At 41.0% G+C, this 25,470-nt stretch overlaps 1 protein-coding gene across 1 annotated transcript; it reads left to right on the forward strand.

Moving 5' to 3' along the window:
- Positions 1-1,095: 1,095 nt before the first annotated feature.
- Positions 1,096-25,470, forward strand: SLC14A1 (solute carrier family 14 member 1 (Kidd blood group)). Its single transcript, XM_058556567.1, has 9 exons — positions 1,096-1,257; positions 8,062-8,218; positions 8,828-9,017; positions 11,236-11,364; positions 13,117-13,309; positions 16,004-16,151; positions 16,358-16,492; positions 21,706-21,755; positions 23,439-25,470. Exons 1-9 carry the CDS (start codon positions 1,111-1,113, stop codon positions 23,610-23,612), a joined length of 1,323 nt encoding a protein of 440 aa, XP_058412550.1. The 5' UTR covers positions 1,096-1,110; the 3' UTR covers positions 23,613-25,470.

Below are 25,470 nucleotides of genomic sequence, written 5' to 3' on the forward strand. Positions count from 1 at the left end.
TTCTAATGTATGCTGACAATAGAATGAGTTTTATTTCATATAATAAAATAAGCAATGTTGGTTGAATTGAAATCTTGATATTGCCTCATGTTAGAATGATGAGTCCTGCTTGTTTCACTAGTGATCTGGGCTACAAAAAGTGGTTTCCAACTTCTGCTGGAAAGCTTATCAGGTGCAGCTTCCAGAATGTTCTTAGGATGTTAACTTCAACACACACAGGCCTTGTTGTGAATGTGTCAGTGATACAGGAGAGTCAGGCTCACTTTGAGGCATGGGGATATATCTGTCAGAACAGTCACTGCTTCTGGTAAAAATTAAATAAAAGGGGGAGAATAAAAGAAACACCACACACACGACTTTTCTGGAACTTTTGAAGTAAGAATGATATCCTTGGATGCAATGGAAGTTTTATAAAAGAAAGAAAAATCAAACATAAAAAGCTGCCACACTTGTTGAATTCAACTAAGAATTGTTCATTATTAACAAGGTGATGTCCAATATTTAACGATTCTTATTCAGATATAAGAAAAAATGCCATTAGCAGTCTCTTAGACTGGGTTTCTGCTGTGCATTAAAAGTGTGGCTAGTTTCTTATTGCAGAAAATAGAGCCCACACCATACCTTCTTCTTCTCGCATTTGTAAAGAACAAAGCTGAAGGAAATTGTTGCGTTAATGTTGGTCCCCAGGATGGAGCCCTAACAGTTTGCCTGAAGCATTTCAGAGCAAGCCTGAAGCCCATCCCTCCTCTGGAACAGGCTTCAGATCTGTCAACCTCCTACTAGTGGAGAAATGCAGCAGAACAAAATCTGTGCGTTGGTCTCAGTGCAGGATGATTTGCCTCCATTTTTGTTTTGTTTTGTTTTAAGAAAAGTAAAACGAACATTCAACGTGTGTAATCAGCTGGTTGTCCCTCTTTGCTGATGGAGCTCTTTGCTGATGGAGAAGACTGTCTTCTCTGTTAGAGGGGCCACATCTCCTCTCCCCAGGAACCCAGAGGGTGCTCTCCTGCATCCCTCCATCTTGCATTTCATGCCCTCATCAGAGCCAGGGCACGCGTCCTGCTGAGTCACGTATTTCTGCCCTTGGTCGTGTATGGAGAGAAAGGAAGGATGAATGGACGGTCTTTGATTGGCGGCGCTGATGATGCCCCTCCTGGTCCTCTTTGGACAGACCCTTTTGGAAATAAAGCTGTTGAGGCAGCGCGTGGAGGCTTCGCCCGGCTAAGCTTGACCCTGGCCCATGGGCCACCAGAACAGGTATGCTTCCTTCCTGCAGCCTCTGTCTCGGGAACCTCGTGGCCTGAGCTCCCAGCTGTGGTGTGTCTTTTCTGAGTAGAGCCTGAGATTAGGGGTGCTCAACCTCTGCTGAGCCATGCAGCTTGGGCTGAGCTGGATGCACAAGGCTCTGGGTCCAGAAAATCATAAGGCACTCATCTTGGTTTAGATGCTGGACTGTTGAGCTGCAGAGTTTTGACAACCATGGAAAGGCTAGGAGAACGTGGTCTGGGCTTTTTAATGCATCCTGCTTCTATTTTATTAGAGTTTCTTCGTTTTATTTTATTGTCCTGTCTTCTTAGTTGTAATTTAATGAGTTTGAGAAGTTTGAGCATCAGTAGAAGGTCCCTGCCCCATAGCTTTGCAGTCCCGGTTAGGATGTCTAGATTCTTATAAGTTCCCTAAAGAAATGCAAATAGTCTAGTCTGATAAAACTCTAGGGTAAACTACAACTTTAAGTTACGGGTTCCTCAGAAGCGGTTCTCATGTCTGAGTTCTGGAGCAAGTAGTCACGGCTCCCCGAGCTTTGAAGGGCTCAGCAGTTCAGAATAAATGGCTCCTGGGGGGTCAGCGACAGCAGTAAAGGTCTTCTCAACACATGAGAAGACCCCTCTCTCTAGGATCTGGTAGTCCTACAACTCATATGTGGATATTGGAGAAACAAATTGCAATAAGCCTTCTATATGTTGGGCTGTGGATTCAGACAAAAATACTTCAATTTTTCTTTAATATTGGGTGACTCAGCAGGGAACTCTGGCCATTCAGGTTCTCAATCATGTCTGGCCAGTTATATTATCAGGTTTCATATCTGTATCTCCAAAATCTCTGAGGTGATGACGTATTTAAAACGCTCTAAAATAAATAAATGCTGGAGATTTTGAGAACGTGAATTTGTTCACTCTAGAATAACCCATATACCTAATTGTTTCTGTAGTTGATGGAAAATGCCACTTTAATGCTTTCATTACATGCTGCCTCTGTAGGACTTGACCTACTCAGTTATAGAAACTCAAGGCAATTGTATTTATCTGAGTCGCTTGCTGTCACCTGGGCTGAAGCCTGATGCCTCTCATAAGTTTGTATGGCTTTGAAAATGGGTCACTGTAGCTGAGGAAGGAACCCACAAAGCAATATTTTCAGCTATGAGATTTAAAGAGGGAGATATCTGAAAATTAATGATAGCCATCACTTAGATAATGAAATAAAAGGCAATTTTTCATAATTGCTTAATAATTCAGTTTAACTATGGGCCAGCTGAGCTCCATATGGACTTAACTTTGGTTCCTGACCTCCAGCAGTTTTCAATTTAAGAATTTCTTAATTCCAGCAAAGAACACAGTGAGAAGCAGAGACGGGCCTTCTCTTCCAGGGCCCTCCAGGTGGTCCGGCGGCGGGCCAGTGGGTGAGCTGGGAGTCAGGGGACAGGCCACGGGCTCTGTCCTGCAGAGACTTAGAGCCTTGGCTGTGCTGCCTACAGGCCGGGCCCAGACCTTGAAGCAGCGGTGAACCTCTCCCTCCATCCGCACCTCCGCGGCCTAATGGCGGCGGCCTCACGCAGGCCAGACACTACCAACCGCCTGGTCTCCGGGCCCAACCTTGTGGGGCCTGGGCGGAGCCCCCACCGAGCCACGGAGGATGTGACGCTTTTGGGCGTCAAGCGGGGTGGGGCGAGAAGAGTGGCGGCCACCAAAGAGGGCCGTTAGGGCCTTGGAGGGCCCGAGAAGGCGGGTCTACGTGGACGCAAGGTCAGCCGCCCTTAGGCCTTAGAGCCACACAGATCCAGGGCGTGGGACGACCGCTTTGTCCCAACTGGACGAGGTCTCCCCTCGTCCGGAAAAAGGCCTTAATGAAGCCTGAAGGTGAGAAGAGCCCCAGCCTATGATAGGTGGAACATTTAGCGGGCCATCGCCTTCACCAGACCTTGATATTGGAAGATATAAATGGTAGAAAAACATACCCCATGTGGCCAATAGGAAGTGCCCACCCCCCTTTGGGAAGATTTATTGGCACTTTATAGAAGGCCTGTGTGTATAATATGAAAAAGCTGCTCTCAACTTGCCCCTCAACCTTTCAAAAGAAAACTGTTTCTAGATGTAAAGAGGTTGCCAACGTATGATAGAGTCAAAAAATCACGTCTTGCAAATGCTCATTTGTTTTTTAAAATAATCGTAGAAAATAAATGGCTTCTGGAAATGACTTTTTGAAATGCAATTGTTAGACCACCACTAGCAGCAACATCAGGAGACACATGTGCACATTCATTCAGTGGGTTAGAGGACATAGAGTAGAAGACCTTGAGGAGGAAGAAAAGAAGGTTCTACGCCTGCCTGGTCATATCTAGAAGACGTTTTCACATTATAACCATTGTTTTCTGTGTGCATTTTATTCCTCACTACTGTATGTATAGTTGACAATGCTAGGTATTTTTTTGAAATATTTAATCTTTCTAGATGTTCTGAAGTGTCTGATATATGTTAAAAGTAGAGGTAGTAAAAAGACATTTTGTAAATATCTTTTTGTTAAAATTCATATGAAATATTGTTGTTTATTTTGGAGGAAATGACCAAACCACCTCTTTGAACAGTACACACTGTGTTTGTGCACTGGTTCAAGGGAGAAGGAAGTGCAAAGAGCTCTATGCCAGTAAGTTTATAGTGAGGCAAGATTAACCATTGTCCCTTATGTTCCTGCATTCTGTTTTACTTTGCTGTGTATATAATGGACTAATGAGTCCTAATTTTGCAATATCTAGTCTCTAGATGTTAAAAGAGGTTGTCAGTTTTTTACTAAGTAGTTAGTAAAATTAGCACAATTTGTACACTTTGTATTGAGATTCATAGGAAAGCTTGCCTTCTGCAAACGGCTTTTGGATATGAATTTCAACCACCTCTAAGCATTACACACACCTATACTTGTCCACGGGATTGGTGGTGGAGAGAAGGAGATGAGGGAGGGAATGGTTCAGGCCAAAATGGTTATATTTAGAAGACACCTCAGATTATAACCACTGTTATGTATGTGCAATTTTATTTAACCATGCTGTGTACATAGTGGACAAGTTCTTATATGAAATATCTAGTCTTTCTCGATGTTTAGAAGTGCACAAAGTATGTTAAAAGTAGAAGTAGTCAAATAACACATTTTGTAGGTACCCTTTTGTTAAATTCATTTGAAATATTGTCTTAGAAATGGAATGGAATGGAATGATCAAAATGATAAACCACCTCTCAGAGCAGTACACGTTATTATATTTGTGCTGGTTCGGGGAAGAAGGAGAAGAAAGTGCAAAGGGCTTTATACCAATAGGTTTATAGTTAGGCAGGGATTAACTGTAGTCCGGTATATCTGTGCGTTTTGTTTTACTTAGCTGTGTATATAGTGTATATAAAGGGCAAACGTCCTAATTTACAACATCTAGTCCTTCTAGATGTTAAAGAGTTTGCCAGTGTATGACAAAAATAAAATTAGAAAGCAAATATTGTGTACACTTTGTGTTAAAATTAATAGGAAAGATTGTTCTGAAAACAGCTTGAGGAAGTGAAATTATGGAAATCCTCTCTAAGCATTACAAATGCTTATTATACTTGTCACTGGATTAATAGAGATGAGACGGGGAGGGTTCTAGGCCAGATGTTCCTATTTAGAAGACACTTTCAGATTATAGCCTTTGTATGCAGTTTATTCAATTCTACTGTATGTCTAGTGGACAACTTAAATCCTTATTTGAAACATCTAGTCTTTCTAGGTTTTTAAAAGTGCACAACATATGTTAAAAGTAGAGTTAAAGTAATATCCTTTAAGTATTTTTTCAGTTAATTATAGGAATGGTTGTATTTTTGGAATGGGTTTGTTAAACTTGATGCTTTGGAGAGTATGCTGACCGATCACTGGGTGGTGAGGAGAGGGGCAGGGGAGGAAGTGCTGAGAGAAGAGTTCTGTGCCCATGAGTCTTTAGACAAGTTCAGATTGTCTAACCATTGTTCTATATATGCATTTTAGTTAATATTGCAGTGTATTAAAGGATAAACAAGTCCTAATGCCCAAGGAATATAAAAAATAGAAGTAGTAAAATAATCCTTTTATAAATGCTCTTTTGTTAGTTTTTAGGAAGGACTGTCTTCTGGGAGTGTCTTTGTTAATCCACCTCTTGGAATTAGATGTGGTCCTATACTTAATAATTGAAATGGTGGAGGAGGGAGACGAGAAAGGATGGAGGGAAGGGCTCTTTGCTGGTATCTCCACATCTAGAAGACAGTTTTAGGTTATAATCATAGGTCTATATGTGCATTTTTGTAAAGTACCTGTGTTTGTTGTGGACAAGGTTCATTCTTCGTTTTGCAACATCTAAGCTTTTTAGATGTCCTGAGGTGACACTGTATGATAAAAAGTAGGGCTAGTGAATTAACCAATTTGTAAATATCTTTTTGTTATAATTGATAGAAAAGAAGCATCTTGGACATGGAATTGTTAAACCTTCTCTGAGACATGTACGTCAGGACTAGTTCATTAGGTTGGCAGCAGAGGGCCTGAAGGAAGTACAGGGGGAGGGATGTATGCAGATGTGTTCATATTTATATTTTGATGATAACCATAGATGTGTGTGATCTCTTTTGGCTGTACTACAGGAACATGTTGTTAAGTAATTCAATGGAAATTTACCTCCTTGCTAATATTTTGATAGTATAGATCAGATATCAAATTCTCTTAAAAGTATTATATTTTGTGTACTCTGTTGCTTGATGTCTCTTTTTTTTTTTCCATCTGTAGAATGCAGTAATCGGGTGCTTTCGTTGCTGTGCATTTGTCTCATTTTTAATTGAACGTTAAGAGAATGCAGTATTTTAATCATAACTCTGCCAATATCTTTATCTAGAGGCCTATTGCCATTTTTGTCTCCAAGAAAGGCAAGATTACATTGTTTTTCTTTCAGATTGAGTTGGTGTAGTGTATTGTTGGTTATCAAAATACTCATATAGCTTTGGGACATTGAAATGGTAAATATTCATGATGTTTGAAAAAGTCTGATATGTAACTGCAATCTTAATTACTTAAAAATGGATGCTTAGTTGTGTAGATAAACACACAGGACCTAGAAGGACAGATCAAACTATAAACTGCTTGTGATTAGCGATAACTTGGTTATTTGCTTTTGTGTTTTTCAGTTTCCTATTATAAACATGTTAACTTTTAAAAAATAAATGTTATTTTAAAAACCTAAAAAAAAAAAAACAAAGAATTTTAAAGGTTCATTGGAAGCTGCACAAATTCTGGTGTCTAACACTATTTTGCCAAGATAAAATGAGCTTCGTCTAGAGTGTATTGCATAAATAGCTTCTACTTAGTGTAATGATTAATGGTTTGCCATTGTTTAAAAGCAGGATGGTTAGTTGGGCAGTGAAATAATACAATTGAAGTGTAATTGTTACCCAATTAAAAAATCAGTTACCCACAGTGATTTCCATACTGGGATTAATGGCAGCCAAAACTAGAGTCAAGGTTCGAAAAAAAAAAAAATAAGACATAACTTTATTGTCTGTTAATAGCTATTTGTTGACTCTGTTAAATGGAATAATGATGGGGCCAAAAATAGCCATGAGAACTCCTTACTCTCAGCCTGTGCGTAAGGAGAAGACGAGCTGGTTAATCTTCAAGAGCTTTGGGTATTTCCTTGGTCATGTCTTATGTGCCTGCAGCTTCAACGTTGCAGAATTATGCCTTCTGGGGTCTGACAGTTTGTTCCCCTACCTCACACTTACCTGGCTGTACTCTTGGCTTTTCTTGCACACTCAAGGTGGTTTTGCCATCGTCTTTCTCCCTTTGCCTACCTCTAGGATTACGTCATTGGTCTTCTTTTGTATCTACTGTCAGCGCCATGCAACCTTCATTTTTGTCTCCAGGGTACCACATTTTGGTGATGTCGGTACTCTCCTATTGCATACTCATCATGAGAAGTGAAGAGTCTCATAGTGAACACAAGTCACGGTTCTATTGTTAGCATTTTCCCAAGGCATGCTTACTATAATTATGCCCTGTACCTTCTTGTATCACGCAATTCTTGGATCACAACTCTTTGGTTTTCAACAGCTTTGTCCACTTCCACCTTTTCCAGTTTCTGTATATTTGTGGAATATTACTCTTGCCTGTTTTTGAAATTTGTATTTTTACACATACAAGCTTGGCGAGTGTGTATGAGGCTGTGTTGACACAAACTTTTTAAAATTTTTCTTTCCTTTCAAATTTTTAAAAATAAAACCTTTTACTGTAAAATAAAATTTTAATTTCGAAAGGCTGCTTGACTTGGAAAGTAGCTGATTGGTCCGCGTTAGTGAGCAGGCCATTTCGTAACCTGATGTCTGGCTCCTAGAATTGACGGCGTGAAGCTTAAGCACTTGATCTTAGCTCTTTCTATATTATTATTTGACTCTTATGTTGAAATTAACTGGTTTTCAGTCTTTTCCACTAGACCGAGCTCTTTGAGTGCAGGATTTGGTGCTCAATAAATGTTTTTTGGACTAGAAACTGAACTTTATGAAATTGAAAACCAGAACCTTCTCGTGGTAGCAGTAAAGACAGTGAGGACAAAAGTAGTAGGGCATTTGGATTTGGGTAATAATCTCTGTGGCATTATTTCAAGAGGAAAATGTGGTCTCTTAGTCTCATGGGATGTCATGGTCCAGATGAAGTGCCTTTAAACCTATCCTCTGTGGCTACTGTGACCAAGCCCAATGCTGACCAGTCTGGAATGTCCTGTATTACAGTGTTTATGAACTCTGTTCTTTCCTCAAGGAATCAGAGGACGAGACAGCCATAGAGAACAGCCCCACTATGATTAAAGTGGATGAAGGTGAAAACCAGGTTTCACCACGTCAAGGGAGCAGGTGCTTCCCCAAAGTGCTTCGCTATGTCACCGGTGATATGAGAGAATTTGCCAAATGGCTTAAAGGTATTTATGCTTCCATCCCTTGGAGAGATGGGAGAAGTGGCTTTGAGGGAAATGGTTTGCTGGCTCTTCTACTCATATCTTTAGTTATATTCCCCTACCTTTTATCTATCTCTTCCCTCTCCATTTTTTAACTTTTTATTTTCTGGAAAATTTTATTTGTCGGAAAATAAAGGACATGCAGTCCTCTTAAAATTATTTTTATGCAGATAGTGGTTAGGGCCAGAGCCCTCCTCATATCAGAGGAAGACACCTGGTTCCATCCTGTAATTTCAGTACTTAAAAACTGAAATTTTACTATTGGTAATTCATTCCTTTGGCTTAAGCATCTGAACCTCTGAACATGGTAAATAAGTGCATTCGATGCTTTCTGGAGCTGAAGTTCTAGTATGGGCCGTGTGGGTTGAGAGTAAAGAAATTGGATGCTTTCAGGATCCGGTGCCACTAAAGGGGCAAAGCATTCAGAGAGAAAAAGCTGCAAGGAATATCAAAAATAATCTGTACCTTCATCAGACAGGATTTTGATGATTTTGCTCAGCGGGGGCCTGGACTTGGGAAGGAGCACCATTTGCCTTGCCACTTCCTTACCTCTGCCCATCTCATCTCTTCCAGACAAACCCTGGGTACTCCAGTTCATTGACTGGGTTCTTAGGGGCATATCCCAAGTGGTGTTCGTCAGCAACCCCATCAGCGGAATCCTGATTGTGGTGGGACTCCTGGTCCAGAACCCCTGGTGGGCTCTCAATGGCTGTGTGGGAACGGTGGTCTCCACCCTGACGGCCCTGTTGCTGGGTCAGGACAGGTAGGCATGTCCATCCAGGCCTGTTTCTCTCGCTTCTGAGAACACAGGAGCCAACCAGTGAGTGTGGGCAGCAGAGATAAAGCCCCACGCTTCTCCGGAGAAACAGCCTTTATTCCATAGAACTCTTTATAATTGTCTTTAGTTAGAGGTCAGGGAATCATTTGTGGCCTCTTATTCATGGTATCTGAATAAGTGGCCAGTCTGACTGCTACCAGATTCTCACAGCAGTACATGGTAACCAAAACTAAGCTACAAGTAATTCCCAGGAGAGGTTCTAAAGGGATCTTCTTTAATGATTAATCAATTATCTATCATCAGCATTTTGTTTGTTTGGGCAAAAGCACATATGAGTTCATGAAACATCTTAGAGGCTTAAAAATCCCACTAATCTCATTGTATCTTGTTTCCATGCTTAGTTTAGCAAATCATTCTTCATAGACAGTGCAAAGGTCAGGTCAGCTTCCAGAGAGCTGAATAACCACAAATTCCCAGTTAGCAAGTCCTGACTTAAGAAGTGTTAGTCTGTCTTCTAAAATATGTGTTAGGTTAAAAATAGCATGTATTTTATAAATTAAATATCAATTTCCGTTGAAGAAGTGATGAGCTGGCTCCCATCAGGGGACTAGTTAGCTCCTGACTAACCAGTTCCTTCAGGGAGCCTGCCGGTCTTCTAGGTGTCCAGGATCAATGCAGAATCCCCAGTGAATGGTCATTATACAACTAAGTTCTTGTAACTCTTACTGTAAATTGCCTAAGGAGCTTCTCAAGGAGATAGTCAGGAAATGCTCCACTTTCCCATCAGGTCCAAGGAGCCTGATATGTTCTATGTAGAGGGTGATTTTGTATCTTGCTTAAACCCTATTCCAATGTATCAAGAAACAGTCTTTCCACTTTGAAGGTGTGGTCCAGGATTGTGCTATATTGAATATCCCTTCACTGTTTTACTCCAGTGAAAGTTGACCCATTTGCCTTATCAGTATTTTTTAAAAGACAAGTCGTATTTACATGTGTTAGTTTTCAAATCTCTTTTACTTTCTTTGGTCCTAAAGGACTGTTAAAATGGCAATTCTCTGTTTTAAGTGAATACGTATCTCCCTATTGCTTTAACTGTGACATTCCACAACTTGTAGATGTTGCCATTAATTATTTGTAGATCAAACCCAGGCATTAAATCTGCAAGTCAGTTGTTGAGAGGACGAATCTTTGCATAGTTCTTCACTCATCATGTGTCATCATATATAGTCCCAATTTGTGGAGGGCATTATCACTTCCTGAGTTAAACCAATACAAATTGTGTCACCTCCCACATGTCCCAAAGGATTATTTAAGGGAGACAAAGGACTTTTAAACAGGGAGTCCCACCCTAATATTCTTGCCCAAATGAATATAAGTGATTCATATATGTAGAATTCATTCTGCAGAAGTCACTTGGCGCTTCTAGTTCCCAATTATGAAATGGGAACCATTTTGGCCATTTGTACCAAGGAGTACAAACTTACCCTTTGGACAACTTTTAGAAGTGAGGTTAAATGCTGAGGAGCAAAAAGAGACCCAAGAAAGAATTAAGTGTTAGATATGCACCTAATTACATGGAATACTTTGCCAAGTAAAAGAAAAGTAATTGTTTTTCTTTGTAATAACTTGGAAATGTATATTTGAAGACAACAAAATGGAAGCACAGGAAAATGAAAATATATGCTAAGTTGGAAGATTAGTGTTTATAAGGTCACAGACACTAAGAATGTGCATTTACATTTCAAGAATCTTATATCTCTCACCAAGAAATCAGACTTAGGAAACAGTTTCATGATGCTAAAAATTCTGTTCAAGTGAGAGGCCCTTAAAGAGTTAAAAGAAATAATAACTTCCCGAAGGCTAAGTAAAGGAAGGAAGGCTAAAAGGAAGCAGAACAGGTTGCCTTGCTGATTTTTCTTTCCTCTACTAGATGCCGTAATTCTATCTTTAGAATTTAGAATTCTATCTTTAGCTATAATGCCTCTGGAGGGGGTTGTTCTGTATGCATATTTGTATTTTATCTATGCGTATTTTGTTTTTTCATGTTTTTATTAGTATTTGGCTTCTATAGACTTTGAAATAGATTTCTAAATATAATCTCATTTTCTAATGTGAGTATGATCTGGAAGTTGCAAGTGTCATTCATGTGCAAATCTAGCCAATGTCCACCTGGGAAATGTCCGTGCTGTGCTCTTGCCCGCAGGTCAGCAATTGCGGCGGGGCTCCAGGGCTACAATGCCACCCTGGTGGGAGTACTCATAGCAGTCTTTTCAGACAAGGGAAACTATTTCTGGTGGCTGTTATTCCCTGTATGTGCTATGTCCATGACTTGGTAAGTTGTACCTGGTTTTCAAAATGCTCTTAAAAAAAAAAAATTTGTAGCGGGGAGAAGGGTATGGGGAGTTATTGTTTAATGGGTACAGAGTTTTAGTTTTGCAACATGAAAAATGTTCCATGAATGGATGGTGGTGATGGTTGTACAACAATGTGAATGTACTTAATGCCACTGAACCGCACACTTTCAAATGGTTAAAAGGGTAAATTTTACGTTATGTATATAACACAATTTTTAGAAAAATAAATAATTTCTTAAAACTTAGATTCAGGTTATGTCTATTGGAAACAGGAAGCATTAAAACACACTGATGCATGTGGTCCTCCATACCCATGTCACCACCCAAGATTCTGATGCATTTGGTCTGGGGTGTTGCCTGGGCATTGGGAGTTTTAAAGGCTCCCAAGGGGTTCGAAAGTGCAACAAAAGTTGAGAACCAGTCCCTATATCAGTGGTCCTCACACTTGTGCACCATCAGAATCACCTGCAGGGCTTGTTAAAGCAGACTACTGCTCCCCTCTGCAGGGTTTCTGACTCAGTCTATCTGGAGTGGGACCTGAAATGTGCATTTCTAACACGTTCCCAGGTGATGATGATGTGGCTGACTCAAAGACCCCACTTTGAGAACCACTGTGCCTATACGAACTCCTCTTACCCACCTGCCCCACCCCTTCAAAAAAATTCTTTACTGCATTCAACTCATTTTATTTTTTTACCCTAAATCCTTCAAACTAGTTTCTACATTGACACTATCTTAAATCCTTTTTTTGGAAGCAAACATTTCCTTCTAAATAGCATGTTTAGAATATAAAGTACTAATATCCACACAAATTAGAAAAACAGCCCACTGTGGACAGTGTCTGCGGGAGGGCCACCCACCCTGGCTGCTCCCACAAGTGTGTGGAGGAGAACCTGCGGTAGAGCCAACCTTCGCAGGAAGTAACTTCCAACCTGTTCTTAAGAAAAGGCTCAAGGGCAGGAGGTATCACCTACAGGTGCTCCCCACAGCCCCTCCTACAATCCAGGAAATCTGGAGGTCTGATGGTAAAATGATGGCTCCTTGATTGGGTCAACAAGTGAGAGCACAAAAGGGACCCAGAGACCATCTAATCCAATCCCCCAGTTTATAGACAAGGAAACTGAGGAGTGGTAACTTTCCCAAGGTCACACAGTTCATCAACTGCTCAACACTTAAAACTCTGCCTCCCTGCACTTAAGATCTGTTTCCTCCAGCCCACATCACCTGCATCCTCCCTTGGACAATTGTTTCTCTTTTCCAAAATTAGATATACTAAAGACTCGTGGAGATGATATACAAGTTCAAGATTGTGGTTGCCTCTGGTGGGGAAGGAGGGACATATGATCAAGTAGGTTACACAGAACACTTTAACTGTGTTGTTAGTATTTTATTTCATATATCTTAAATACTTCAAAAATATTTTTAAACCCTAGATATATAACTCATTGTGAGCAACCGCAGGGTATAATTTTTTAAAAGCCAAATAATGTAAGAGTTGATTTTTGACTTTATGTAAGAATTATTCTATGACACAGTTTATCCCAGGTTGCTTTTTGGGTTTTTTTGTTGTTGTTGTTTTGCTTCGTTTATTCTGTGAAAAGTTCACCAACACAGAATTTGAGGGACATATTTGCTGATGAAATAAAGCCCTTTCATAGTATAGAAATTCAGTTTGTCAACCTGGCTTGTCTCATGCATATTCTTCCATTCTGTTCTGTTGTTGTTTTTAGCCCAATTTTCTCAAGTGCACTGAGCTCTGTGTTCCACAAATGGGACCTCCCTGTCTTCACCCTGCCCTTCAACATGGCGTTGTCAATGTATCTTTCAGCCACAGGACATTACAATTTGTTCTTCCCAAGCAAATTGTTCACACCTGTAACCTCAGTTGCCAATGTCACCTGGTCTGACCTCAGTGCCCTGCAGGTAAGAGGCATTATCTTCTCACATTCCTCCTGGCTCTGGAAGATGCCCAGTGTCCTCCTGGTGAATTGTTCATGGGTGTCAGAGCCTTATAGAGACTCAGTCTGAGGGTGGCCTTGCTGCCTTCATCTTGCCATCTAAAGCATTTGTTCTAGGCCAAAGCTTTGGGCTCTAAGGGATTTCTTAAATGACTATTTGGTCAAAGCTAACTTTTCCTGAAATCTGCAGTACTAACTCCAGAGTAAAGCTCCATTGGAAATCAAACACTCTATTTCAAACTTGGCGCTTGTTTGGGTGGGTGTGACGGGGCCAGCCCTTGAGGTAGGAGCCTCCAGCCTGGGGTTAAATCCTCCAAAACTTACCTCCTCCAATCAAAAGAACTGGCTGCTTACTCTTACGTCCCATTACAGAACCTCTCATTCTGCTTTTTCTTATGGTAGATCTCATAGAATGTGTACAATAATTCAGAGTTCTCAAGCTTTGGTAGGCATGAGAATCATTGTTTTTTAAATACCAATACAGCTCCATCTCAGACTCCCTAAATTATAATCTCTGGGATTATACTAGTCACATTTCTGGGAACCTGTATTAACAAGCTCCCCAAGCAATAGTGATGTGCGCCAGAGTTTGAGAACCACTATAGTGGGATGTGTACTATGTATCATTTTACAGATATGCGTAGAGAGAGCACTCATTCTTAAAAACCAAATCGAATTCCAGCTCTTCCTGTTGGTGTTTATTTAATAAGTCTGTTTAAGTTTTCTTGATTATTAAAAACAAGAGACCGCTTGATATCAGAAGAAAATCAAAGAAACCTTACCTTTTATAACGTGCAAAAGACTGGCTTTCCCACCGTCAGGTTATGAAACACCTGTTACCACCCTCTTCTCTGAGTGACCCAAGATTGTGAGGAGCCTTTTCTTTAGCTTCGTGTCCAGAAGACGAATGGGAGCATTTGGAAATAACTCAGAAGAAAAAGCAAAGATTTATTAGAACTACCCATGAAAAATAACATTATGGTATATATATATGTGTGTGCGTATATATATGTATACATATATATACTATTTATATAATAGTATATATAGTATAATAATAGTATATATAATATACTAATACTAATAATAGTATATATAATATACTATTTTATAATACTATAGAATAGTATTAATTGATCTAAAACTGCACTGTCCAATACACTAGCTATTGGCCCCACATGGCTATTTTAACTTAAAGGTAAATTAATTGAAATTAAATAAAATTTAAAATCCAGTTTCTTAGCCTCACTAGTCACATTTCTGGTGAACAGCACAGATGTAGAATATTCCACCATCATGGAAAGTTCTATTGGTCAGTGCTGATCTGGGGACGTGGGGGTCTTCTCCTTCTCCTCACTTTGAACTACCACCCCATCATCAGCATACTTATTTCCCATCTCACCCAGCTCCCCACCTCCCTGGCTACCTGAGGGGTAGTCCTTGTGTCCAGTTCTAAGATAAAAGCCAATGCAGTCTTTGCCTATGTCCTTGGTCTAGAAGAAACAGGAAATATTTCTTGTATGCACATGAAGATCCACCACAGGCTGGAAGACTTTAGGGCCCACCCTAGAGTAGAATCAAACTCACAGCATGGTCCCGTCTGGTGAGCAAGGACCAAACCAGTGTTTGGAAGCCAGCATTAGATCCAGCCTAATGCAAGAAGAGAGAGGACAGTCCCTCGTGCCCAAGCTGGGCCTCCCTCTATCAGAGTGACTGCCTCTCGAAGGTCCTTGCCAGAAGGTACACATGTACCTAGAGAAGGTGGAAGGAGCAAGATGGGAGGTGAGGAAGGCATCTTTCAATAAATAGCCTTGGTCAAAATGGAACTAACATGGCTATTTATGCCTATCCTGGCTCTACCAGAATTGTTGTTATAAATAATTATCATTTATTAGCTTGAGTCAAACTCTGTACCTTTCTGAGAACTGCCATTCTGTGAACACATTAGCTGAATTCAGGCCTCAGCCAGAAAATAGAATTGTGACATTTACATGTATTTTGTGTTTTGAGGACTGACTGACATTTATCAATAACTAGGATAAGCTGAGGATATCCTATAAATTAATACATGTTCTTGTTAACAACAGAAGTATAAATATAGTCCTGATTTATGAACTTGCCAATAATTATTTCCGAATTGTGTGTAAGATAACCTGGCTTCAGGTCTCTGGCTTCAGTATTAACAACCAAATTGCATAGGAGTAATAATAATATTTCTGTTAACCATAGGAGTGTGTTGATGTATTGGCATCAGCACTGACAGACAGTTGAAAACAATAGAAGTGTAAGCTATAGTCCCTGCCATCCTCTCTGGGAGGCATGGCAGATCCTCACAGTAGGGGGCAGTGACAGTGGGAGCTCATCAGCGACCAAGGCCAAGTGTCAGTGCAAGCAGTAGAGCCAGTGAGTGAAGGGAGAGTTTTGAGAAGGCATGATCAGTATGCACCAGGGAAGGGCGGGTGTATCTCTACGGATAAAGCAGAATGACTGAGATTTTTTTCTGTAGTTAGATAGAAAGAGAGAATTTGAAAAATTAGTAACACTGATCTTGAAAGATAAGATACAGTAAATCTAAAATCACGTTGTATGTGTTTGTGGGTGTCCTGTGGGTTTCTGTTCAGTTATTTTAATGACCTCATTTTCTAAATTGTTTTTGCAGTTATTGAAATCCCTGCCTGTGGGTGTTGGTCAGATATATGGCTGTGATAATCCATGGACAGGGGGCATTTTCCTATGTGCCCTCCTACTTTCCTCCCCACTCATGTGCCTGCACGCTGCGATCGGATCGTTGGTGGGGGTAGTAGCAGGTAAGCATAAGACTCATTACCAGATATTGAACATCTCCTCCATCCCATGCATTGTCTCAGACATCTTCTATACTCCAGACCTTTCTTGAGGGTTCTGCTTCTAAGGGACCAATGGGAGTTCTTGGATGCCTCCTCCATCGCCAGACTCCTTACGGAGCATCCTGCCTTTAGTCTGCAGCTCCGACCCCTCCTGTCTTTCCTAATAGGACTCAGTCTTTCGGCTCCATTTGGGGACATCTACGATGGACTCTGGGGTTTGAACAGCTCTCTGGCCTGCATCGCAATTGGAGGAATGTTCATGGCGCTCACCTGGCAAACCCACCTCCTGGCTCTTGCCTGCGGTGAGTATCCCGTGCATCTGAGGGGAAGGTTGCTCACGATTATGAGATAACAATCAAGGGCAAACAGTAAAGAAGGACAGTGTGAGAAACTAGGGTTGGGGTTCTAGTTTGTGACCCCTGGTATCTAAGTGTGTGACCAGGACAAGTGACATCCCCTCTCTGGGAAGAGTCAAGTCTCCTCTGCCTACCTCATTGGTTACTGTGAAGACAGGAGAGCCTGTTGAGTTGTATTAATTCATTTTACAATATGTATATCTTGGGGGATAGAAATTTGACTTGTCCTATGTTCTTCATACTTCATACAAGAAACTAAGAGGAAATAACTCATGCTAAACACAGAGCCATTTCCCTGGCTGAATCGGGGGGGATTATCTGTGGCCCTTTGAGAATCACATTCATCTAGCCATTCTCAATGGGCCCATCCCTAGTTCCTGATTCATTGTTGGAGGTGGGTGGAGGAGTTTGCATTTCTAACAAGGTGCCACATGGTACTGATGGTGTTGCTCTGGGGACCACATTTTGATAACTGCTGTATTAATCCTTTCCTTAAATCCTCGTATTCTAGCCAGACTCAGCCTGTCAGAGGTAGAAGGGGTTCTGGAGATCTCCGCTCCATCCTTCTCATTTTACTGTTGGGGTACTGAGGCCAAAGGGGTAAAGTGATGTGCTGACAGGCATCCAGTCAGTTAGGGGTCAGCACAAACCCAGAATTCACATTTGCTAACAACCTGCAGAATTACACCTGCCACACTCCTCTGCTTCCTTTGGTAGCATTCATGCCATTAGGTGAAAACAGACTTCAAGTGATTTGGATTTGAAAAGCTAGTGGATTTCTCAGGCCATTGTAAGGGAAAGCTTATTCACCCACAGCCTCTGGCATCCCTAATTCAATACAAGTAAAAGTATTTAAGATAATGTGCTAGAGTGAAAGGAATGACACTGCCTGGGGGACAAAGGAGCAAAGGAATAGTGGAATGTGCAAAAATTATTTCTAATGTAGTGATTAGGGTCAGTTTATCACCAGATTAATCAATCCAAGGTATCTAAACCGTTATTAAAATGGCGGACTACATCTCAGGCAGGATTTAAAAGGATTTCCTGTATTGGGCAGGAAGTAGCATGGGACTAAAGATTTCTAAGGCCTCATTCAACTTTGCTTTTCCGATGCTGTAGCAAGGTTAACAAAACGCAGTTGCAGTTGTATTGCCATTTACATGTCATTTTGTCAATTTCTTTATAGTTGCGGGGCTGTTTCACCTAAGGCCCCTGTCAAAAACTTTTGCTCATTCTCCTATATTTGTTCACAAGCTTAGGGCACAGGAGAAGGTTATGGACAGATTGTGTGGCCACTTGAGTTCAGCTAGATTAGAATCTTTTATCCTACAACCTTCTATCTTTATTCAGAGATTGGTTTGAGGTTTCAAACCTTTATTTAGTGTGCATACCTTTGTGTTGACGATAGCAGCAAATTCGTATTAAATCCTCATGATGCAACCCAGACAGTACTAGGAAGAGCTGGGGGTTTAGAAGCTTTAGATTCCATGCCATTCCTGTATACAGACAGTGATATAGTGGAGGGCAGAAGTGAGGTGAGTAAGAAAGAGAGCCCACAGGAGACCATATGATGTTTCTAGCAGAACGAGGAGACATGTACAGCACAAAATTCTCTGGAGGAACTTTACAGTTCAGAATCATCAAGAAGTAGCTCCTGGAGAAGGTGGCTTTTCTATCAGTCCCAAAAAATTGAAAGGAGGAATTCTAGCTGGCAGATAGAGTGGTCTGGACCAGCATGGGGACAGCCTGAGTACATCCTTAAAGATCAAGCAGAAACTATTTTGGTCACAAGAGTTGTTGATGAGGTCTTGACAGACCATGGAGAAGGATGAAGCCAAAGATGTTTACAGATGTGTTTCCCCAAAGCAGGAATATCTTACTTACTTTCTTTATTATAGAAGTCATATAGGTTTATTGTACAAAACAGAACAAAAATTCAATCAATAAAGAAAAGTATAAAGCAGAAAGTTAAAATAGTCCATCCTACTCCTTAGATATAACTTTTTTGTCTCCCTCTCATAAGGATCCTGTGATTACATTGGGTCCACTTGGATAATCCAAGATAATCTTCCCATCTCAAGATATTTAACTTAATCACAATGGCAAAGTCCCTTTTGCCATGTAAGGTGACATATTCACAGGTTCTATGGATTAGGACATGGATATCTTTGGGAGCCATTATTCTGCCTAGCATGCCTCCCTTCCTTTGGAAGGATCAGATTTTCTTTACCAGTATAGCATAATGGTTAAGGCAGCATATTGAATTAGTTAAGAGCCCAGACGCTGGTGCCAAAATTCCAGCTCTGCCAATTTTAGTTTCAGTAGATGCCAAATTCACCCGCACCAAGGCCATACCAATTTTCCCTGCCACCAATAGTGTGTGAGAGTACCTGTTACTATCAGTCTTTTTCATCTTTGGACATAAAGTTTTGAGACAGACCTCCAGCCCCTCTCATAAAGAAAATCTCACATGTAAAATGCCACAGCAAGTTTCAGCTTGCTCACATCACCCTGACACTGCCAGTCAAAAGACCCAACCTTCTCAGCCAAAGTAAATAAATAACAGACATTTATTACAGAGCTGCTCTTCCGTTAGTCCAAATGGCTTTATCAGAAAGAAGACTTGGGAAACTCTGATAGAACCTGGCAATGCTACCTTCCCTGCCTTTCAACCAGAAACTGCATATCCAGAGAATTCTTCATTTTCATTTTATCAGTGCAAACTGTAAACACATTTTGTGTGTTTTTTTCATGGTTGGGTTATCATAGTAGAACTCACAGATGGTGGTCTGTTGGGAAGGACATTGTCTATGAAGAGCTGAAATCCAGTCTTCCCTTTAGCACTTAAAGGCCTTTGCTTTCCCTCAGCTACCCAGCACACTGGGAGGGTCATCACCTACAAGCTGGGGTGGGCAGAATTCCACCTCTAGTGTGAGGCTTTCTCAGTCCGACTCAGCAAGTCTTAATTGATGGGCAACTACTATTAGATCATGTGACACTCCTGCTAGGGAGAGAAAAGGAACTTGGAATTGGAGATCACTTCAAAACAGCATAACAATATGAGACTTGAGTGCCAAAAGCATGCCTTAGAAGTACAATAGGTATTAAAAGGAGAGAAATGGCAATAACGTCTCATGTACTCAGGAGAAGTGTTGTAAGAATAGCTGGTACTCAAGAAAGCAGGGACACAGTGTCCCTGGTGCTTAGCCAAGAGCCAGTGAATATTTGTTGAATGAATTAATGAATGAATGAAATGGAAAAAATAAATGAAATTAGCAAACCCAAGCAGAGAAATTCTTCCAACCCAAGCCATTGCACCCTTCTGCTCAGAGCAATATCTCAATCCCACGGTGACAGGGATGAGTTTACAGCTGCTGTTTGTGGAAATACATGATTTTAGTTAAGATACATCATTTCCCTGTAAAGCATGTCTTCAGATTGCCTTTATACAGACAATGAAACTAGATTCCAAGAAGTTCAGTGATTTGTTATAAAACAAACAGAATGGCAGAGCTGGGATTTGAAGCCAGGACTGTTTCCGAAGACAAACCTTTCCTGCTAGCATGAGACAATTCAGATATGAAAGAATTAGGTATACCGTTGAACAAAAAATACCAGAATATAAAGACAAAATATTGATAAAAGGACAAAAGTCTATAGCAAATTAAATGAGGATCACAGAGTCCCTCCCACTGCTTCCTGTCCCGCCCCCCAACGTAGCTGATGCAATTTCTCATTTGTACATGAAGACTTAGATGGTGAGTGTGTCTAATAGTGCTGGTGGCCCAAGTGGCTGTGTGGCCATTATATGGAGACCATTCTTCAGCCTGCCTCTGTGAAACCTAAGGGCTTCCCTGAGCCTCCTTGAGCTCACTCTTCAAGCAGAATGGAAGAATTGATGATTTGCTAGTTGAGATCTTTGTTTTCATTGTTTTACGTTGAATGTCACACATACACTCAAATTAACCACTCTAAGATTCATGCTCAAAGTAAATGAAAACATAGCATGTTTAGGGGCCGGCCCGAAGGCACAAGTTGTTGGGTGCGCGTGTTCTGCTGCGGTGGCCCGGGGTTCACCAGTTCGGATCCCAGGCGCGCACCGATGCACTGCTTGTAGAGCCATGCTGTGGCGGCGTCCTACGTGGAGTGGAGGAAGATGGGCACAGATGTTAGCTCAGGGCCGGTCTTCCTCAACAAAAAGAGGAGGATTGGCGTCAGATGTTAGCTCAGTGCTGATCTTTCTCACAAAAAATAAAGGGGGCCAGCACCCGTGGCGTAGCGGTTAAGTGCACGCACTCCGCTGCTGGCGGCCCGGGTTCGGATCCTGAGCGCGCACTGATGCAGTGCTTGTCGGGCCATGCGGTGGCGGCCTCCCATATAAAGTGGAGGAAGATGGGCAGGGATGTTAGCTCAGGGCCAGTCTTCCTTGGAAAAAAGAGGAGGATTGGCATGGGTGTTAGCTCAGGGCTGATCTTCCTCGCCAAAAAAAATATATATATATATATCATGTTTCTACATGGACCTGTACACCAACCTTAATGGTATTTGGAAAAATGTTATCGTCGGGAGGAATCTCAAGTTTGTGTTCAGTTTCTGCTGATCTCTGAGTTACTACCTTCTTATTTTTTTATACCATGATTTTTTGTAACTGTGAATTCTAACCAGTGATATGAGAATCCTAGATGCAGTGAGATTGTATGGAAACTGTGCTATCTCAAGAAACATTCATAATTTTCATTTTAATTCAACTAAGCTTGGATAAAATAACAGGGAAATTTATTTGAAATGGAAGGCTTTAAGTATGAGCAATAACAGCAACAAAATAGTAACCACGGAAAAGCTACCTTTATTGAGTACTTACTGTGTGCTAAGCACAAGCATTATCTCCATTCATGCTCACACCAACCCCATGAGAGAGATACTCCTATTATCTGCATTGTACAGGTGAGGAAATGGAGGCTTAGAATGGAGGCCACCAAGCTCATAAGTGGTGGAGTCCAGATTTGAACCCAGAGCTGCTGACTCTAAGCTCATACTTATAACCAGCGTACTAGCCTAGCTGCCAAAACGTCAAAGCTTCCATTCCAGGGGATTTATACCGGAAAGCAGTCTTTCCTGTGATGAGAAATGTACCATTGTTCTTTCTCCTTTTTTTGTAGCCCTGTTCACTGCCTACCTCGGAAGCAGCATGTCAAACCTGATGGCTGTGGTGAGTTTGCTTTAATCTCGCTTTTATCATCAGCATGATTGATCAGTTTTCAATGATATGGAAACCCTCCTGAAGTCTACCTGGGTAGGGCCCCATGGCAGGATCCATGACTGTGATAGCCACTACTTTCCCATCTCCTGGACCTGCCTGTCCTCACTCACCTTCCAGCATTGTAGTAAATTTTAGTCCAAACTACAATCACCAGGCTTGTTAAGAATTTCTGATTCCTTGATTTTAAGAATTGAAACTTAGGTTGCATAACATATTATGAAGTTCACAGTCTAACTCTGAGTGTCAAGAAGTTGACTTAAAAAAAAAAAAGAGAGAGACGTTGACTTTAGAATATCTTCTATTAAACAGAAAGCCAGGATTATGTAGTAGTTGAGAAATCAGGAAAGGGAGGAAAAGGATAATTGGCTAAAGACTCCGATTTTTTTCTTAATCAAGTCAATAATTTTTCATACCCTTTGTCTTTTTTTAAATCCCCAGTCAGTCATCAAGAAGACTTATTCAGACCCATGTCCTGGTTGAATTATTTAATAGGCAAAATCATTGCCCATTAAGTGCCTCCTGCCACTCTTTCTCCTTCCTTTTCAGCACTGTCCTACCCTTTGACCTTCTCCTTCCCCTCTCCTGAGGAGCCCAGTGTCCCCTGACTGTTCCAGGATCCCCCACCTCCCAGTACCCTGCACTTTTTTCTCTCTTCCTCACCCACCATTGCAGGTGATGTAGGGCCAGTTTCTGATAGCTCAATCCATGTCAACGTGGTCATGGCTGCTAATGAGTCAGGACAATATCTAGCCCTCTCAGCAGCCGCATAGAGAGTTTATCTGGAAGGCACAATATCTCTCTGGTAGAAAGTCAAAACCCCATCACGGGCATGATGGGAAGTCCATTAGAGCATTGTGGGGCCCTTTGCATCCCAACAAAGGTTCACAGGCATCAGTCCATGGACCAGAATTGGGCAGGCTGCACAACAGAGTCAGCTAGGGAGATTTTGAAAGATACAGACCTTTAGGCCCTGTTCCTTTGCATTTCTGATGGAGTGGATCTTGTATGGTGCTTGGGCATCTGTGTTTTTTTTAACCCCTCCCCATGATTCTGATGTGCAGTCAGGTTTGGGTACCATCACACCCCAGAGAGTCCATGCATAGGGCCAGACCTAACCAAGTGCATGATATATGCACAGAATTGCATGAGTTGCCATGGACAGCACAGAAGGACTTACCCTCAAGGAGCTTAGAGTCTATTTGGGAGATGGAATGAAAAGAAGTAAAGCAAGTGAAGTCCAAGACCTAGTCTGGATGGCAGTCAAGGAGAGAGAGGTCACTGCAGGCTGAACTAGGCAAAGAAGGCCTAGTGAATGTGATGCTATTGGTAGTTTGCTAAGTATCATCTCTGTATGTACATCTGGTGTAGGAAGTCTGAATGTATGAGAAAGAGGGAAAGATATACAAGACAGAGATCTAACTGACCACTCTAAGGAACAAATGATAACATTTCAACTGCTAAATGCCCTGAGATCTTAGACTCAGTCTCCATGGACAGAAGCCAAGTCCAGAACAATAGTCCAGTGACTCATCCCCCTGAGCTGAATGAGATTAGAGGGAAGGGTAGTGCTTTGTGTGCATTAGTTTTCTGATGGGATCTCAAAGAAATGTGTGGCTTGTCTATTCTTCCCAGGTTGGATTGCCATCTGGTACCTGGCCCTTCTGTTTGGCCACACTATTGTTCCTCTTGCTGACCACGAAAAACCCCAACATCTACAAGATGCCCCTCAGTAAAGCCACTTATCCTGAAGAAAACCGCATCTTCTACCTGCAAGCCAAGAAAAAGATGGTTCAAAGCCCTTTGTGACAGCACCTCCATCCACAGCTATGGTCACAAGTCATTTCCAATGAACTGCCCCAGTTGACTTCCAGGGTGTCAGAAAACTTGTTTTTCACTAGTAACAACTTTCGTTCTAACCCATTGGTGATCTGTTCTTATGCTAATTTTGTATTTTTCTTTTAGACTCCAGGAACATCCCCAAAGATGTGATAGACACATCCAGATGATGTGCCCTGGCTATGGAATTTTAAACCCTAGTGGGGCGTTGGTGCTAAGACTGTAACATATTTATAAAGTCAAAGTGCTCCAACAGAGAGAGGAAGTGAGACTGGAACTAATTATTAATATTTATTAATATTCTTGGTGTTTTGTTGGCTACGTGATATTCACAGTATTAAAAATTAAGCTCTATAAACCAATCAAGCCTTAAGTGAATGGAATTCAAGGTCACAAAATCAAAGTCAACTCAAAATTCTCCGATAAGCAGTTGGGCTTGTGAAAAATCAATGCAAGTTACACATTACAGCTGTGGTCAACATCACAGGGCTGCGGGCTGATCACTGAGCTCATTCCCCAGCTCCTCAGCAGAATGGCCTTGATGCTGTCTGTTGTGTGTGGGGCATTCTCTTACACTAGATGGTTGGTTTTTCTCAGGCTGACAGAGCTGCAGGAGGGAAAAAGGGATTTTTTCAGTCAAAATTATTCTGTACTGTCACTTTTCTTGGAGATTACAAAGGACTTTTTAGGTATAATTTATTATTTTTTTCTTATTAGAATGGATTTGTTTTCAATGAGATAAAATAAGAGAAGATCCTGGCTTCACTAGTTCCTGGATATTAAAGAAAAGTTACATTTTTATAAAATACTAAGCAAGATTATTTTTACTTTAAGTCCTAAGTTGACTTTGTAAATGCCACGAATGCATAGAATCAAGTCAGCAACATCCAAGGGCCCTTTAAGGTCACATTTTCAGTTCATTTGAACATGTCTTATATGTTGTAAAGACTGAAAGTTAAGGTCAGAGTGTTCCTGGGTACTTAGAAGTTGCTGATTTTCTTACTTAAAAAAAAATTCATTATTTACTACACACTCACAATATTCTCGCTCAGAAACCAATGATATTTGAAAAATATCACCAAAAAGAAATACAGATACAGGGTTCTCTTGTTTTTCTTTTTTTTTTTAATTTAAAAGTTATCAGTCCTATAAAGATTCTATAACTAAACGTGCTGAAGATGGCGGTGGAAGGTTATGGTCATTACCATCCACTTCGGGATGTATCAATTCAGTATTTTGGAGGATTCAGAAAGTGAACCTGTGGAACTCTAAAGGTTTTTTTCCTCTTTGGGTTTGCAGTGCTCAGTGCAAAATATACAGTTTGCTGAATGACTAACAGAAGAAGGGAAGTCAACCTACACATATTTTAGGGAGAAGTTCACTTCTTCCTTTTGAAAACAAACATTGCTCCAATTGAAAAACCCTGTGACCAAAGCCTTTTGAAACCAGGAATTTGCAACTGTCATAGAGTCATGTATATTCCTGTGAAAAAACTAAATTTTCAGTGTTTGAACTGAAATCTCCCTTGTTAGGGAATTTGCGAAATAAGAGTTGGGCGGGGGGACAGAAAAAAAACAAGCATAACCAAAGAGAACCAGAAGTGAAGAAGCTGGGCCATGGTTGAGTGAACCTGAGGCCTCTAAAATGTCTCCAAGTTGATCTTCAGAATGGAGCTCCCATGTGCTAATTACATACCTTCTTCCCCTGTGCTCACACAGCCTTATAAATAGGAACATTTTAAAGCTTTGTACATTAATTTAAATAACATTAACTTTCTCAAACCATTTTTGTTACTAAATATTATCCTAAAATTAAGTGAGTATTTTAT

The sequence above is a fragment of the Diceros bicornis genome, chromosome 16 (assembly GCF_020826845.1).
Source record: "Diceros bicornis minor isolate mBicDic1 chromosome 16, mDicBic1.mat.cur, whole genome shotgun sequence".
In the NCBI taxonomy this organism is placed as follows: Eukaryota; Metazoa; Chordata; class Mammalia; order Perissodactyla; family Rhinocerotidae; genus Diceros; species Diceros bicornis.

Excerpts from the sequence above, each read along its gene's own strand:
- SLC14A1 (XM_058556567.1), top strand. The coding sequence starts at position 1,111 with ATGAATGGACGGTCTTTGATTGGCGGCGCTGATGATGCCCCTCCTGGT. Across the intron at positions 11,365-13,116 it reads TGTGCTATGTCCATGACTTG|CCCAATTTTCTCAAGTGCAC; the intron begins GTAAGTTGTACC and ends TGTTGTTTTTAG. Across the intron at positions 13,310-16,003 it reads CTGACCTCAGTGCCCTGCAG|TTATTGAAATCCCTGCCTGT; the intron begins GTAAGAGGCATT and ends TTGTTTTTGCAG.